The sequence below is a fragment of the Chlorocebus sabaeus genome, chromosome 12 (genome assembly GCF_047675955.1).
Source record: "Chlorocebus sabaeus isolate Y175 chromosome 12, mChlSab1.0.hap1, whole genome shotgun sequence".
NCBI classification, from domain to species: Eukaryota; Metazoa; Chordata; class Mammalia; order Primates; family Cercopithecidae; genus Chlorocebus; species Chlorocebus sabaeus.
The window spans coordinates 107,428,242-107,443,310 of NC_132915.1; the positions used below are offsets into that span (position 1 = coordinate 107,428,242).

General features: G+C 44.5%; 1 protein-coding gene across 5 annotated transcripts in view; it reads right to left on the reverse strand.

Annotated features, from left to right (window-relative positions):
• Nucleotides 1-15,069, reverse strand: part of MED27 (mediator complex subunit 27) — a 218,652-nt gene that overhangs the window by 24,581 nt on the left and 179,002 nt on the right. For 2 of the 5 annotated variants that reach the window (XM_008005878.3, XM_037994042.2), the window contains exon 5: nucleotides 9,896-10,003. The exons of the other annotated variants lie outside the window; for them this stretch is intronic. In XM_008005878.3, the coding sequence (XP_008004069.2) occupies nucleotides 9,896-10,003 (108 nt within the window). The remainder of the gene's footprint in view (nucleotides 1-9,895; nucleotides 10,004-15,069) is intronic. 5 annotated transcript variants of the gene reach the window in all.

Genomic DNA, 15,069 nt, shown 5'->3' on the forward strand with positions numbered 1-15,069 from the left:
ACTGTCCAACTTAATTTCTTCTTTATCCATTTGTAGGTAAGTTAAGAAAAGCAAATGGAGGAATACAGGAAGTCACCTTGAGGTACCTGCTGCTTCCAGGGCTCCGGCAGGCTGAGCCCCTGGCTCACTTGCAACTTTGATTCTCACCACGGCTCTTGCATTTCTCAAGGCCAAGGTCAACGCTGCTTCAGGCCCTTTGCACTTGCTGTGCCCTCTGCCTGAACTGTGTTTCCCATAAACCCCTGTGTGGCTTTTCTTATACCCCCTTTAGCTCAAATGTCACCTCATCAGAGAGGCATTTCCCAGTTACCCTATCAAAACATTCTTTCCCGTACCTGTTACCTTGATTCTCTTTACTTTTTTTTTTTTTTTTTTTTTGAGATGGAGTCTGGCTCTGTCACCCAGGCTGGAGTGCAGTGGTGTGATCTCAGCTCACTGCAACCCGCACCTCCCAGGTTCAAGTCACCCGAGTGGCTGGGACTATAGGCGTGCGCCACCATGCCTGGTTAATTTTCATATTTTTAGTAGAGTTGGGGTTTCCCTATGTTGGCCAGGCTAGTCTCAAACTCCTGACCTCAGGTGATCTGCCCTCCTTGGACTCCCAAAGTACTGGGATTACAGGCATGAGCCACTATGCTGGGCCCTCTTTACCATTTCAAAATTTAAAGTTTTCATAACATTTAAAACTGCCTGAAGCTCGATTATTCCTTTATTTACTTGTTTCCTGCCTGACTTGCCCACAGGATGGAAGTTCGGTGAGGGCAGGAGGCTTGCCTTCCTTCCCACTGCCTCCCCCGGTCCACAAATGGGGTCTGGAATGTTGTGGGCATCACTAGGTCTTTTCTGAGTGGAGGAAAGCTGGCAGCGTCCAGCTGCTGGGCACCTGTTCCATGCCAAGCACCGCACTAGGCCCTCCACACACACTCGTGTAATTCCCAGAACTGGCCCACGTGGCTGGTCCCATGAACAGTCTTCCTCTCCAGATGGGGAAACAACAGCTCAGAGCCGTTCATGAGCCCAAGACTGTCTGGCGAGGCATCTTACAGATGGCCTCATCTGGTGGTGCTCAAATCCTGGCTGGGCATCAGAAGCCCCTGGGGAAGGTTTTTGTTTTTTAATATACAGATTGCTCAGTTCCTCCCCTAGAGTATGGAATCAGTGGCTGGAGCGGGCCCAAGAGCCTGTTCCATTGTTTGTTTTGTAGCCCTGCTCCCAAGGGTAACTGACGCCTGGCCGGTCAAGAGCCCCTGCTCTAGGGCGCCCCTACTTGACGAATGAGGAAGCTGGAGGAGGTGTGAGTTGGCATGTGGGTAGGGCTCACAGTAAACCCAGTCCAGTCCTCCTCTGGCCACACTTGGTCACACACAGGGTACTTCAGTAGCTCATTCTAACCAAAACCATTTTGGTTTTTACTGGTTTGCATGATATACCAGATCAATGCCTTCTGTTTCAAGAGTTTAGAACAAATTAAGTACAGCAAAAATAGAACTACCCACAATACAGTGCTGACAGAGACGGTTCAAGGGCAATGAGGAAATGAGAAAGCCATCACTGTGTCCCATAGGTGCTAAAAAGTTGACTTTAATATATGAGTTCAAGAGCTGAGTGAATGGAACACCTGGTCAATGAGCCTCTGGGAACCTGCCTTTGGGGTTGGCCAGTGGTCAGGTAGAACCCTGGGCCATGGCGTTTTAGGCCTGTGTGGTGTGTGATTGATTTCGGAGCACCAGAAAGCATTGGGAAGCCACTGGACAGAAAAAGTCCTTTAAGAAGACAGGACAGGATGTGCTGCACTTGACCCAGAACACTTCGGAGCCCTGTGTCTATTCTGCGGAAGACACTAAAACCTAGCTTTCTGAAAACAGTGCTTGGAAATTAAAAGCAGGGCTGTGAACAGGCATATACATTTAGTTCTCCTGGCTTTTCCCTGTTCACAATTAGTTTCATGAAAATTTCACTGTGTTTGAAGACTTTCAGGACAGCAGAGAAGGTTAAGATGATTCTGAGGAGGCCACTCTACTTCTGCAGGACAGGGCAGAGGTTTAGTTCATCGCACTCCATGACAAATCACGGAGGAGCTTTCACTGATTCAGCATTCATTCATTCAATCGGAAAAATGAACCTCAAGTTCACCCATCTCTCCCTACCCCCACTGCCTGCACCGATCATCTCCTTCTTGGATTGCCACAAAAAGCCTCAACAGATCACCCTCTTTCTACTCTGGCTAAACTGCTCTTCAGAAAGGTGGTGTCAATTGCCAGTCAGTGCCCCCAACTTAAACCACTGGATGGAGTAAGAATTTTAAAGATCTTCCAGCGCTGGAATTAAAATGTGACAGCTCAACAATTTGCAAGGGGAAAAGTGACACGTTACCTCCAGATAACTCTGAGGGAAACCTCAAAAGAAACATACGAAATTAATTCCCCACGTTATCAATTCTGTTGAAGAAAACTACTGTTGGGCAGCTGGTCATATTTGGGAGGATAAATCAGGTTCCTATTACTTTCTTAGTGCAGCAGTGCAGCCCAGGGCTTAACAAATGCAGCATTTAAAGATGATTCAGGGGTTGCAGGATGAATAAGAATGACTTTTGCATCTTTTAGTTGTACCAAAATCACTGCCAAGATGACAGGGAGAATCCAAAGATGCTAAATCTCAATTTTAGGAAGAGGAACACCGATGTCTGAACTTGGAACTAATACAGTTCTCCTTCCATTTTGAGCCCACAGCTGTTTCTTCTGAACTTCTTCACTGTTTACCCTTCCTGCCTGCTTACATCATACATAAGCAGACCAAGACACAAACACAGAGCCAAGAAAAACAGAAAAGAAGAATCTGCTAGATTCAAAAGTTATAGCTTTTATCTTAAAGATAAACATATTTAAAAATCCTTCAGTATCTGCAAAATGTTTTAATTTTAAAAAATCTAGAGAAAACTACGCATAGGTTTAGTGAAAACGTGGCCTCTCCAGCCTCATTGTGGATTCTCCACACACACCACATTTATTCAAAGTGAGGATGATGCTCTTTTTAAAAGGTTTAAATATATTATTCAGGACCCTAGGGAAAAGCTCCTACCATCTGGGACAGAAGGACCTTAGACAATACGGTCTATTTACCTGGCGCGCATGGGTGGAAAAGAACCTCTGAACAATAGGGCCCTCTTTTGCTAGAAGTGCACAGCAGGTGGTTCGGACTTGATTTTCTGCTAGATTTATGCCAAAGAAAGCCAATGAAATGAGCATTCCGGAGTCAATGCCCTGCCTCTCCTCAGGGCCAGGAAGATTTCAGAAATTCATTTCAGGGAGCCAGAACTGATCCAAGTGAGTATTTATTAGCTTCAGCTTATTTGCTGCAGAGGCAGACATGGCTACCAATTCTTTGCTGGCTGCAATATTCAAAAAAGGAACATTCTGGAAGCTGCAGACCTTCAGCCTGATGAACAAGAAATTATTCTGAACTATAGTGCCAGGAAAAAGAAAGCAAAGCACCCTTCAGTATTGTGAGCAGGCATTAGAAAGATCTGAAAACACAAAAGTCAACCTTGCGGTAATTGGTGGCTGAGTCTGCGGTCTCAGAGCAGCCTCCTGGCCTCTGGGGATTGGAGTAAGTATTTTAAGGGTGGGTGGGGTGTGGTCTGTTCTCAGGTGAAATGAAAACAAACCCTGTAGATGACCAACTGCTTTAGCACAGACACATCTGTTCTTAGGGGCAAACACCAAGATATCAAAAGACTTCTTGATACACAGGAAGAACTGGTGAAAATGGTGACAAATCAAATTTATTCACTGACAAGAACAATCAGAGTGACCCGGTATCAGCAGGCAGGTGATTCTGTCTGCAATGCTGACCACCACCACCACCTCCATCACAACCAGCAAGGGCAGATGCCATTTACTGATGAAGATGATGCATTTGGCCTACTCTTTACCTGCATCATCTTTTAAAATTCCTTTGGCGATAACATGAGGTTGATAAAATCCTTTCTGATTCACAGATGAGGACACTGAGGCTCAGAGAAGTGAGGCAACTTGTCCACCATTGCATAATGCGAGGTGGGGAATTTGAAAGCAGGTCTGTGTGCAGAGGCCCAGCTCTTCCCCTGGGAGGAAGAGACTGCCTTCCAGCTAGATGGCAGGCGGGATGCCCGGGGCTGCACGCTCCCTAAGCTGTCACTTGCGCAGCTCTTCCGGGAGCACAGTTCTGCTTTGAGGCCTGCTGCTGTGACAACCACTGCCGCTAAAATTCATTTAACAGCACGTGAACATTTTGGCAGCTCATCAGAAAGTTATCAATTCTTTACTTCATTTCAAAAAACAGTGGAATAGATTCAAAATTATCTAAATAAAACTCATAAGCCATACAAGGTTCCAACTTTTAGAACCTTTATTTAGTAGCTTCATTTTGCAAGGTGAATAGGTGATAGGCCTATTGGTTTGGGTAGAATGCTGTAAACCAGCTATGGTGACGGAGCTCTCCATGGTTACCCACGTTTTCAAAACCATAAACTTCTATGTGGTCACCCTCTCAAATCCGCCCACCCTCCCCAGAGAATACAAGAGTGAACAAGAGCCTCACCCAAGAACACAGTGTTACAGGTCTATTATTCTTCAACTTTTCACTTTCCATCAGGACATGCATTTGTTACTAAAAAACTGCTGAAAGCTCAATTTCAGGGCATCCTCTGCATATGAATTAAACTGGATTCCCCTTTCCCTGGCTTTCACCCTTCCCCCTAGAAGTAACAAGAGGCCATTTTTCTGAAGGTCGTCTGAACAATTTCAAAGGCTATAACAAATCAAAATGTTCCCTGCATCTGATATCAAACAGGGCTGATGCCAACACTTATTAGAGAAATCAGATTCAGCTCCCCACCCCCTCGACCCACATGCACACACACAGCCAACTTTGAAGTGGAAAGAATGTGGGGATCAGAGATTACCCTGGAGACAGCTCTGGCTGTCTTTGAAGGTTTCCTTTGATACCACCATTTCTTTTCCTCTCTTATGCTCGGAGGCTAAAAGCTGCCTTTTTTTTTTATTGATATGGGGTAATTAATGAAGCTATAGCATTAACATAACCTAAATCCCCTAATAAGATAAATTCAACCGAGACACATATTTTTTCAGTTAAGTCTGACTGGTATAAAATCAGGACAATGGCCAGGTATTCATCTTCAATCCTGCCTTTTAACATGCTGAGTCATGGCTCTTGCTACTCCCTGATTACAATGAATAAGTGGTTGGTAAGTCCGAAAGCATTTTTGTTTTATTAGAGGAATCAGGCTATTGGTCCTTGGTATCAAAAATATGCATTGCAGGTAAAGAGACAGGAGGCTTCGGTCATGGTGGTGGTTGTTACAGCAAAGTGATAGCCTTGCTGGGCTGGATTCTGATGGGGAAAAAACCTGCAAGGTCTGGAAATTAGGGGTGGTGCTGGGCCACTACAGCAGCAATAAGGATAATGAAACTTTCGAATGTGCTGGCTGCTTCGGGCTTGGAGGACACAGACAACCGCAGAGGCAGAAGTTAAGCCCATAGGAGGCTTCCTGAGCCACACCCAGGCCTCTGTGGCTGTGCTCCAGGAGACTGCAGCAAAACAGCCCCCTGCAGCCACCTAGGCACCAACTCAGCAAATGCAGGGCTGCGTCCCGAGAGCGGCGACGTCTCCAGCGACAACGTGCTCTTGCAGAACACACGTCAGGCCCCAGTGGCTCCTTCCAGACGCCACATTTCATTTGGGATGTGCCAGACAACTCAACACGTTAATTGCACTAATGCCTAGATTGTACATAAATAAAGTACATACAGAGTACTCAAAATAGAGCACTAATAATGTCTGCATGGTTTATTTTTATCATTTGTGAAGTGCTCTGAAAAAAGGGGCTAATCAAATTGGCTAGGATGAGATTCTGGGTGGAGCAGTCATTTTGAGAGCTTCTCTGCCAAATGTGGTCAGGGTGTCCTTAAAGTACAAAGGGGCCTGGTTCTGTCAGTCTTGCAAGTTCCAGTTTTAGGGTCTCTGCTTACTGCTTGGGCCAATGCATACAGTTGTAAAGGGGGACACAAGGCTTCCTGTCCCACCACATTTCTGATGTCAACCACGGCCCCAAATGCACAGCCATTTTCCTTAGGAGGAAGAGAGAAGCTGGGCTAATCTCTCCTCAGGAGGGCCCGAGGTCTCCCTTTACTCGTATGTCTGTTTTTATCCTTTGACTTATTTACGACTTCAATTCCTGGCGCTCCTTTTAGTCCCCATTTCTCATTTTGGATTCTCCACTTTGCATTCCAGCTTGAGCATTTTCATATCCCAAGTAGGCTTTTTCATTATCTCCTCCCAGACAGGACTGGGCTCCTACCATGCTCCTGGCACAGAAGTGCACCCTAGGGACAAAGAGTCACACGATGGAGCCTGTGCCCTTGAGGAGCTCCTGGCAGATGCAGGATTGAGATCCAGCCCTGTGTGGCTGTGGACAACTTTAACATTCTAGGTCTCAGTCTCTCCATGTGTAAAATGAGTCTAAGAGCAGCCCCTACATCATGATGCTGTGAGGAGGATTCGACAGTCACTGTGGGCAAAGTTCGCTTTGTGTAGCGCCTACCTGATCACTGTGTGTTAGTACTGTTAGTATTTTTATTAATTGCAAGATGGACATGCAAATAATCATGATGCACTAATTCTAGTACTAGTAAAAGATTGTTCTGAATTCTGTGGGTGTGTAGATAATGATGATTACTCTGTGCTGTAAGGAGAGGCAAACCAGGTCGGCCATCTCTAGAGGCCATGCTCGTAAGCAAAGAGGCTCTTGGGAAAATGGAGACAGGATGGGAAGGAAGATGGCATTCAGCCAGTGTAAAGGGAAGAGTAAACCTTTTGTCAGGTGGACTAGGAGGGATCCCAGGGCAAAAAGCACAGAACGTGCAAATATGTGAAAGAGTCTGGCATGTCCTGGGAGTCACAGGGAGCACATGAGGCTGGAGATAAGATGAGGTGTGTGTAGAGAACGATGCCAGATGAGGTCAGAAAGGAAGGCAGGGGCTACGCCATGAGGCATTTAGATGCCTTGCAGAGGAGTCTGGATTTTATTCTACAAGCCAGAGTTTTCAGAAGTATGTTCTACAAAATGGCAATGTCACAATATGTTCTTTTTTTTTTTTTGAGACGGAGTCTTGCTCTGTAGCCCGGGCTGGAGTGCAGTGGCCGGATCTCAGCTCACTGCAAGCTCCGCCTCCCGGGTTCACGCCATTCTCCTGCCTCAGCCTCCGGAGTAGCTGGGACTACAGGCGCCAGCCACCTCGCCCGGCTAGTTTTTTGTATTTTTTAGTAGAGACGGGGTTTCACCGTGTTAGCCAGGATTGTCTCGATCTCCTGACCTTGTGATCCACCCGTCTCGGCCTCCCTAAGTGCTGGGATTACAGGCTTGAGCCACCGCGCCCGGCCACAATATGTTCTAAGAATAAAGGAAGACAAAAGAATTTGGTGGTCAAGTAAGTTAGGAAAATATTGCATACTCTCTACTCCCTTAAGATATTCATAAGGCACATCAGCAAACTGGTTTCCACAGTAAAGAAACCCACTGAACTTTCTCTAACCCAGAGTTTCTCCAACTTGTTTGACCATGCATTGCTTTCTGCCTAACATCTATTAATATCCTACTTTCCTACTTTGGGGAGGACTGCTTTGGGCAAGGGGGAGATGGCGAAAAGAAAGAGAATCATCCGCTCGCATGTGTATTTTAGGAAGACAGCTCTGGAAGCCAAGTGAAGGACAGACTGTGAGGGAAGCAAGACTGGAGACTAGAAGTGAGGCAGTGCGTGCATTCTTCAGTGCAGAGATAATGAGAACCGGAGAGGAGCGAGAGGGGTGGAGAGGGATGGGGGGCCCGGTTTGAGAGTTACTTAAGAGGGAGAACTGCCAGTAATCACTGACAGCCTAGACCAGCGGGATGAAGGGAAGAAAGGTTTAACCAGTTAGGTGGTGGAACTGTTAAACAAGATAAGGAAAAGAGGAGGGAAACTGAGTTTAGGGAGAGAGATGAGGAGTTTTGTTTTGGACAGGCTAAACTTGAGGAACATGGGAAGAAGTCTGATCTAGAAACAAATCATGAGTGATCCTTGTGTGGGTGACATGGATGGGAATGGCCAAAGAGAATGCACAGAGGGAGAAAAAACTCTGGGAAACTGGGAAGTCAAGGGTGAAGATAAGAAAGAAGGCAGTAACTGGAGCAGCTGAGGAGTGGCGATCAGAAGCATTTTGGAAGCACCGTACCTATGAGACTCTATACTCCAAGACCACTGTTTTAAGTGTAGAATAAAAATAATACCAGTTATCATTTACAGAGTATCAACTAGATGGCAAAGTGCCAAGTGCTTTATGTGTATTATTTCGCACACTTTCAGGAAGGGGCAATTAAATAGAATGTGAAAGTCACCATGCAAAGTAGGTAAATTTCCACTCCTCCTTACGATCTCAATTCAGAGCATGCTTCATTTGCACCCTAAGTTTGGTAACTCTAGTAGCATAGTCCTGATTATGACTCACCTTTCTACGTATTTGTTCTTCATCTCTCCAATTTGCTTCTAAGTCCTTGGCAAGCAAGGGTTATGTTTTGTACCAGGCGTGACTATGAAGTTGTCAACTTTGAAAAAACTCAACAAGAATGGCATCTCAAAATGCCACTGCCCGTGGTCTCTGCGAGGGTATACACTACCCTCAGTGCTGCCTTTGCTGCTGACCGACAGTGTGGAACCTTCTGGAGCAGCTGTCAGAGTTTACAAATCAGACGCACAGACCATACCTGACTGAATACTCACTTTACACGCGTGCTCCAAAGACATTTGGTTTTTCCAAAAAGAAAAAGTAAATCTCCCTTCAATGAATGATATGGTATCAACGAGGAAATTTACGAGAACTGGGCACAGTCCTTGGAGCAGGAGTAGCATCCCATGTAGACAACACTTGTGTGGAATGTGGAAATGCTGGGTTACTTGTTCAAAACACACATCTCATTATATCACAGGTCATGCTTCTTATGGAACGCCCTGCTATGTGCTAAGCCACAGTTACCACCTTTTTTTGAAGAACATTCTATTCTCATTATAATGTGGCTGTTGGGTGGTGAGTACCAGTATTCATGCTAACAAACCTTTACGTTTTAATGAGTCATGAGGGAAGGAAAGGCTCCTGATGGGGTGGGGAGACGAGGCTCCGCGCTGAGAGTGGCCTGGCAGAGTGTGGGGCATCTCAGGCGGGGTGCTCATTACACTCCGGTGCAAACACAAATGAAGACTGTCAGCTCCCATCAGCATCCTCCGACGCGCTCTGTGGAGCCATATGGAGACTGCGCAGTCAAAAGGAATTAGGGGTTCACACGGGTGAACTTTCCATGAAAGAAGTCACCCGTGGAAATAACACGTCTTTTTCAACAGCAGTATTCAATATATGCTGCTGTGCACAGCAACTTCCTAAGGTGACTTGTTAGTTTTGTGGAAAAAGAGTGTCATCAGGTTGTGTCAAATAAACAGGAATTTTCCTCATGGTTCTAGGAAAAGCAAAATGCTGACCCCTGGGCTATTGAGGAGCTGTTTGACTTGGGGAAAAAAAATCCATTTCCTCAGAAGACACATTTAATGAGGCAACTGGGGTCTAAGGTGATAAATTAGAAATTCAACTAAGGGCATCAGGCTTAGAGGAAAAAGCAGAAGCTTGATGAAAAATGCAAGCAGAGAGAACGAAATGTTTTTTCATAAAGTGTTCACTCTCACCCTGACAAATCTATGTTTGTTGATCATTTCCGCTATGATTGCTAGTTTTTAATGCCATTCATCTGAGACTCGACTACATTTGTTCTGGGATACAGAAAATCAAGGAACACGCAAGACTCCAGAATGCTTACCTTGCCATCTTCGGTGTAGACATTCTCGTTATATCCCTTTACTATTGTTCGATCAATGAACAGGCTCCGCATGACGACGATCACTTTCAACACCTTTCCCAAGGTTACCTGCCAAACACATGTAAGCTGACACTTGAGCACGCAAATCACACAACGTAGGGCAGGAGTGTGAGAAGAAATGACCACCTGGCCGATCCAGTGAGACTGGATTCATGGTGCTGGCCCTGTGGATCCTCCAGCACTGGAAAACGAACTCTCAGTAACAGCAAGTTCTTTCTGTAATCACTGAAAAATGTTTTGGGCCTCAACTTGTCTAACTTCCCTAAATTTATTTATATTTTTGGCTTACAAACTCTGAGGACAAGTTTTACATGTTTACTATCTGCTGGAAAAAGTAAAATCCTTCCCCTTCCCATTTTAAGATTTTCTTTTTCAAAGGTGAGGATCCTACAATTCTGGCAATTATAGGATTTAGTGAGCGTGTTGTTTCGTACTATGTCGTGGCCCTATGCAGACCTATGCAATATGTACAGAGTACAATATACAGAGCAAAGGCAGGTACCAAATGCCTCTTGGTTGAACTATCTATTTAAAGTAATTGGTAAAAGTGGAAAAGCAATACCAAATAAAGTCAGGAGGTAAAAGGAAAGTAGCTGAATTTTATCTCCAAAAAGGAAACATGATCCTGGAAATACATTTAAGTGCTTTTACTCTCAGAACCTAAGCACATATTATACATTTAAAAAAAAAAAAATCCTAAAAAAAGTGCAGTTTCATGTATGCCAGGGTAAAAGGAACCTGCTGTGCTTGCTGGAATAGGCTCAGCACCAAGAATAGAAACAGCACCTTCCTTTCTTTAGGGACACTATGGTGTGGATATGGCTGTTTCCCCCCACCAAAACTCACGTTGAAATTTTATCCCCAGTGTGGTGTTGGGAGGTGGGGCCTAGTGGGGGGTGTTCGGGTCAAGGAGGTGGATCCCTCAGAAATGGCTGGGTCCCTTCTTGAGGTACTGTGTCCCTGCTCTGGCGAGACTGGATCAGCTCCCTAGAGAGTGGGCTGTTATAAAGCCAGGACACCCCTCGGGTTTTGTCCTTCACATGCGTCGCCTCCCCTTAGACCTTCCACCATGTTGTGATGTTTGTGACGCAGTGCAACACAAAAGCCCTCACCAGCCGGTGAAGCAGATACGGGCTTCATGCTTCTTATACTTCCAACCGGCAGAACTGTGAGCTTAATCTCTTTTCTTATAAATTACCCAGCTTCGGGTATCCTATTATAGCAACAATAAATAATATACAGATGAAGACAAGGGGCTCATGTAACTCTTCTAAAACTTTGCTAAAGCTTTTCATTTCGTATATGAGACCCTGGACGCAGACCCCAGCCCGGGACCCACCTGCCCATAGTCCGAGTTGCTCTGATGAGGCTTTGATGTCACAGAATTTGCTGAAAGAAAGCCCTGCTGAGCTGCACAAGGTAAGAACCTTAGCCCCAGACGGCAATCCTGATCCTTCAACTCCAACCTGTCGTCAGTTTCTGGGGATGCCACCCCCAATCACCCCTTCCTCATGTCCCCATTCCTTGCAGTTTCCAACTGATCATCCCCAGTAACAACCTTCCGCTTTCCTTGATTAGTCCTGGGCTATCAGTGAACACCTCCAACATTTGATTCCTTCAATAATTTCAAGTATTAGGTTGATAGCTCTATTTCTGCATACTTTAAATAGTACTGAATGCAAACATGGTAAGAAAAAACATGTATTTACATTTAAGGGAACGCTAATAAAGGCATCCCATTTCTGCATACCACTTTTAAATATTGTCACACCATGTAATGTTCAGTGGGTCTCTTTATTTTTTTATCATCCTATGTCCAATCAATGGGTCAGTTTTTTGTGGAACTGAAAATCCCTATCTAAGGATGCCAATAAAACATGGAAGCAGAGTGAGTAACTCTGTCTTTAGTCAACATGGAGCCTATCGGAAGAAAGGGAGGGAGGGAGAGCAACTGAGTTATAGTTTTTGTGTGTGTGTGTATGTTTTTTTTTTTTTTTTGAGATGAAGTCTCGCTCTTTCACCCAGGCTGGAGTGCAGTGGTGTGATCTCGGCTCACCGCAACATCCATCTCCTGGGTTCAAGCGATTCTCCTGCTTCAGCCTTCCGAGTAGCTGGGATTACAGGCAAACACAACCACGTCTGGCTAATTTTTTTGTATTTTTAGTAGAGACGGGGGTTTCACCATGTTGGCCAGGCTGATCTCAAACTCCTGACCTCAAGTGATCCATCCGCCTTGGCCTCCCAAAGTGCTAGGATTATAGGCGTGAGCCACCGCGCCCGGCCGAGTTTTGTAGTTACAGGCACTGAAATCAGTACCTTCTCACTAGGCTAAAGTGAATGTAGGCCCAACACATTCTCCACAGGTCTCCTCTGGAAGGGCCACTGTTCGCAACTGCACGTTTTAACTTTCTTTGCTAACAAGCCTAGGTGACTAAGCAATTGTTTCCTGAAACACCAAAACCTGGCTGACATTAATTAAATGATAAATTGCCTTTGTAATTTAAGTTTCTTAAGATGGATTTTAGAAATACACACTAATAACACTAGAAATTTTATATTCAAATTTTTTTGTATTAAAAGTTAATTTTGATATTTTAAAGTTAACTAATACTTTAAAAAGTTAAAAATATAAACGTTTATTATGGAAAAATCTAAATGTAGAGAACAAAGGTTCTTCGTATCTTCTTGATAGTTGTTCCCGGCCTTGCGATAGAAAGATAATCACTATTAACATTTTGGGGTACTTCCTTTCAATCTTTTTATTATCAAAGGCTTATGGTTTTTGAATTTCTAACATTGTTACAATGAAACTATATATGTATATTTTCTTTTTTTTTTTTTTCTGAAACAGAGTCTCACTCTGTTGCCCAGGTTGGAGTGCAGTGGCGCCATCTCAGCTCACTGCAACTTCTGCCTCCCGGGTTCAAGTGATTCTCCTGCCTCAGCCTCCTGAGTAGCTGGGATTACAGGTGTGTGCCACCACGCCCAGCTAATTTTTGTACTTTTAGTAGAGATGGGGTTTCACCATGTTGGCCAGGCTGGTTTTGAACTCCTGACCTCATGATCTGCCCTCCTTAGCCTCCCAAAGTGTTGGGATTACAGGTGTGAGCCACCGCGCCCAGCCATATATATTTTCAAATCAAATTTTCCCTTAAAACTATGACAAGTATTGTTCCATACTGCTATATAGTCTTCAAAATCAGTGTTGCATTGCTGCACGACATTCTATTGAGAGGATATCCTATAATTTCTTTAACCATTCTCTTATTGGTGGACATTCAGGTTACTTCCAAGTTTCCCCTAATATAAATATGGCTGCAGTGTATACTTTTGTTCACAAAGTTTTCACCACATTTGGAATTATTTCCCTAGGTTTGCAAAGTCATAATTACTGTGGCAAACAATACAAATATTTTAAGGCTTTTGATATAATCTGCCAAACTGCTAACCACAAGGGTTATACCAACCAGAAAGGTATGAACACACCTATTTCATTCTGCTTTTGTCAGCGACGGGCACTACTAAATCAAAACAAAACAAAGTAAAACCCAACAAACCCCTTCCCTGCCCAAAGTACCAACTTAATTGATTTTTAAAAACTTCTTATTATGGAAGATTTAAAAACATATACACGAGTAAATGAAATAGTACAAAGAACCCCATGAACCCATCCCAACTTCAACAATGACCAACTCCTGGCCAGTCTTGTCACCTCCACCTCCACCTCCTTTTCCCTCCCTGAGTTACTCTTCTGAAACAAATAACAGCCATGGTACCACTTCATCTGTAAATATTTCAGTACATATTTCTCGAAGGGCTCCAAAAGCACAAAAGCAGAACCACGACACCCACATCTATAGTAATGCTCCAATATTATCAAGCATCCAGTTCAGTGTTCAGATTTCCAACAGCCTCATAAATGCCACTTTATTACAAGTCTGCTCGTATCAGGATCCAGATATGGCCCACACAATGTGGCTGCCCGACATGTCTCATAAGTCTTTCCCAAACTAAAGAGATGCCCTCCCAACCCCATGCCCCCATTTTATCTGTTGAAGAAACTGGGTTATCTCCTACGGAGTTTTCCACAGTCTGGATTTTGCTGATGGCATCCCAGTGGTATACTTTAACATGCTCCTCCTTCCTCTGTGTTGCCTGCAAATTGATAATAAGATGAGGCGCAGGTTTGATTTTTTTTTTTTTTTTTTTTTTTTTTTTTTTTGCAAGATGACTTCTGGGGCTGTAGTAGTTTATGGATAGTCAGTATGAAAAGTCTTGCACTGGCTTACTTTTAGGATCGTCTGAATCCATAAAGCTCTATGAAGTTTGTCAATTCTCATTTATTTATTATTTTTGAGATGGAGTCTTGCTCTGTCACCCAGGCTGGAGTGCACTGGTGTGATCTTGGCTCACTGCAACCTCCACCTCCTGGGTTCAAGTGATTCTCCTGCCTCAGCCTCCCAAGTAGCTAGAACTACAGGAGCATGCCACCACGCCAGGCTAACTTTTATATTTTTTTAGGGTTTAGCCATGTTGACCAGGCTGGTCTTGAACTCCTGACCTCAGGTGATCCACCTGCCTCGGCCTCCCAAAGTGCTGGAATTACAGGCGTGAGCCACTGCACCCAGCCAATTCTTATTTTTTATAGAGCCAAAAAAGATCCTGGTGCTCATCTAAGTTGAACAGGCATAGAATTATGGCTTGATGGATTTTTTTTTTTTTGAGACAGTCTTGCTGTCTCCCAGGTTGGAGTGCAGTGGCACTATCTTGTCTAGTGCAACTTCCGCCTTCCAGGTTCAAGCGATTTCTCCTGCCTCAGCCTCTCTAGCTGCTAGGATTACAGGCGTGTGCCATCATGCCCGGCTAATTTTCGTAGTTTTAGTAGAGACGGAGTTTCACTATGTTGGCCAGGTTGGTTTGGAACTCCTGACCTCAAATGATCCTCCCACCTCGGCCTCCCAAAGTGCTGGGATTATAGGCATGAGCCACTGCGCCTGGCCTGGATTTTTAACATGGTCATAATATACCCAATTTTGAAGCCTAACATTTTGAAGCTTTGGAATCACGTCTCAGCGCTGCTGTTGGAAAGCTTGGCCTAGCTACCTACCTACTCT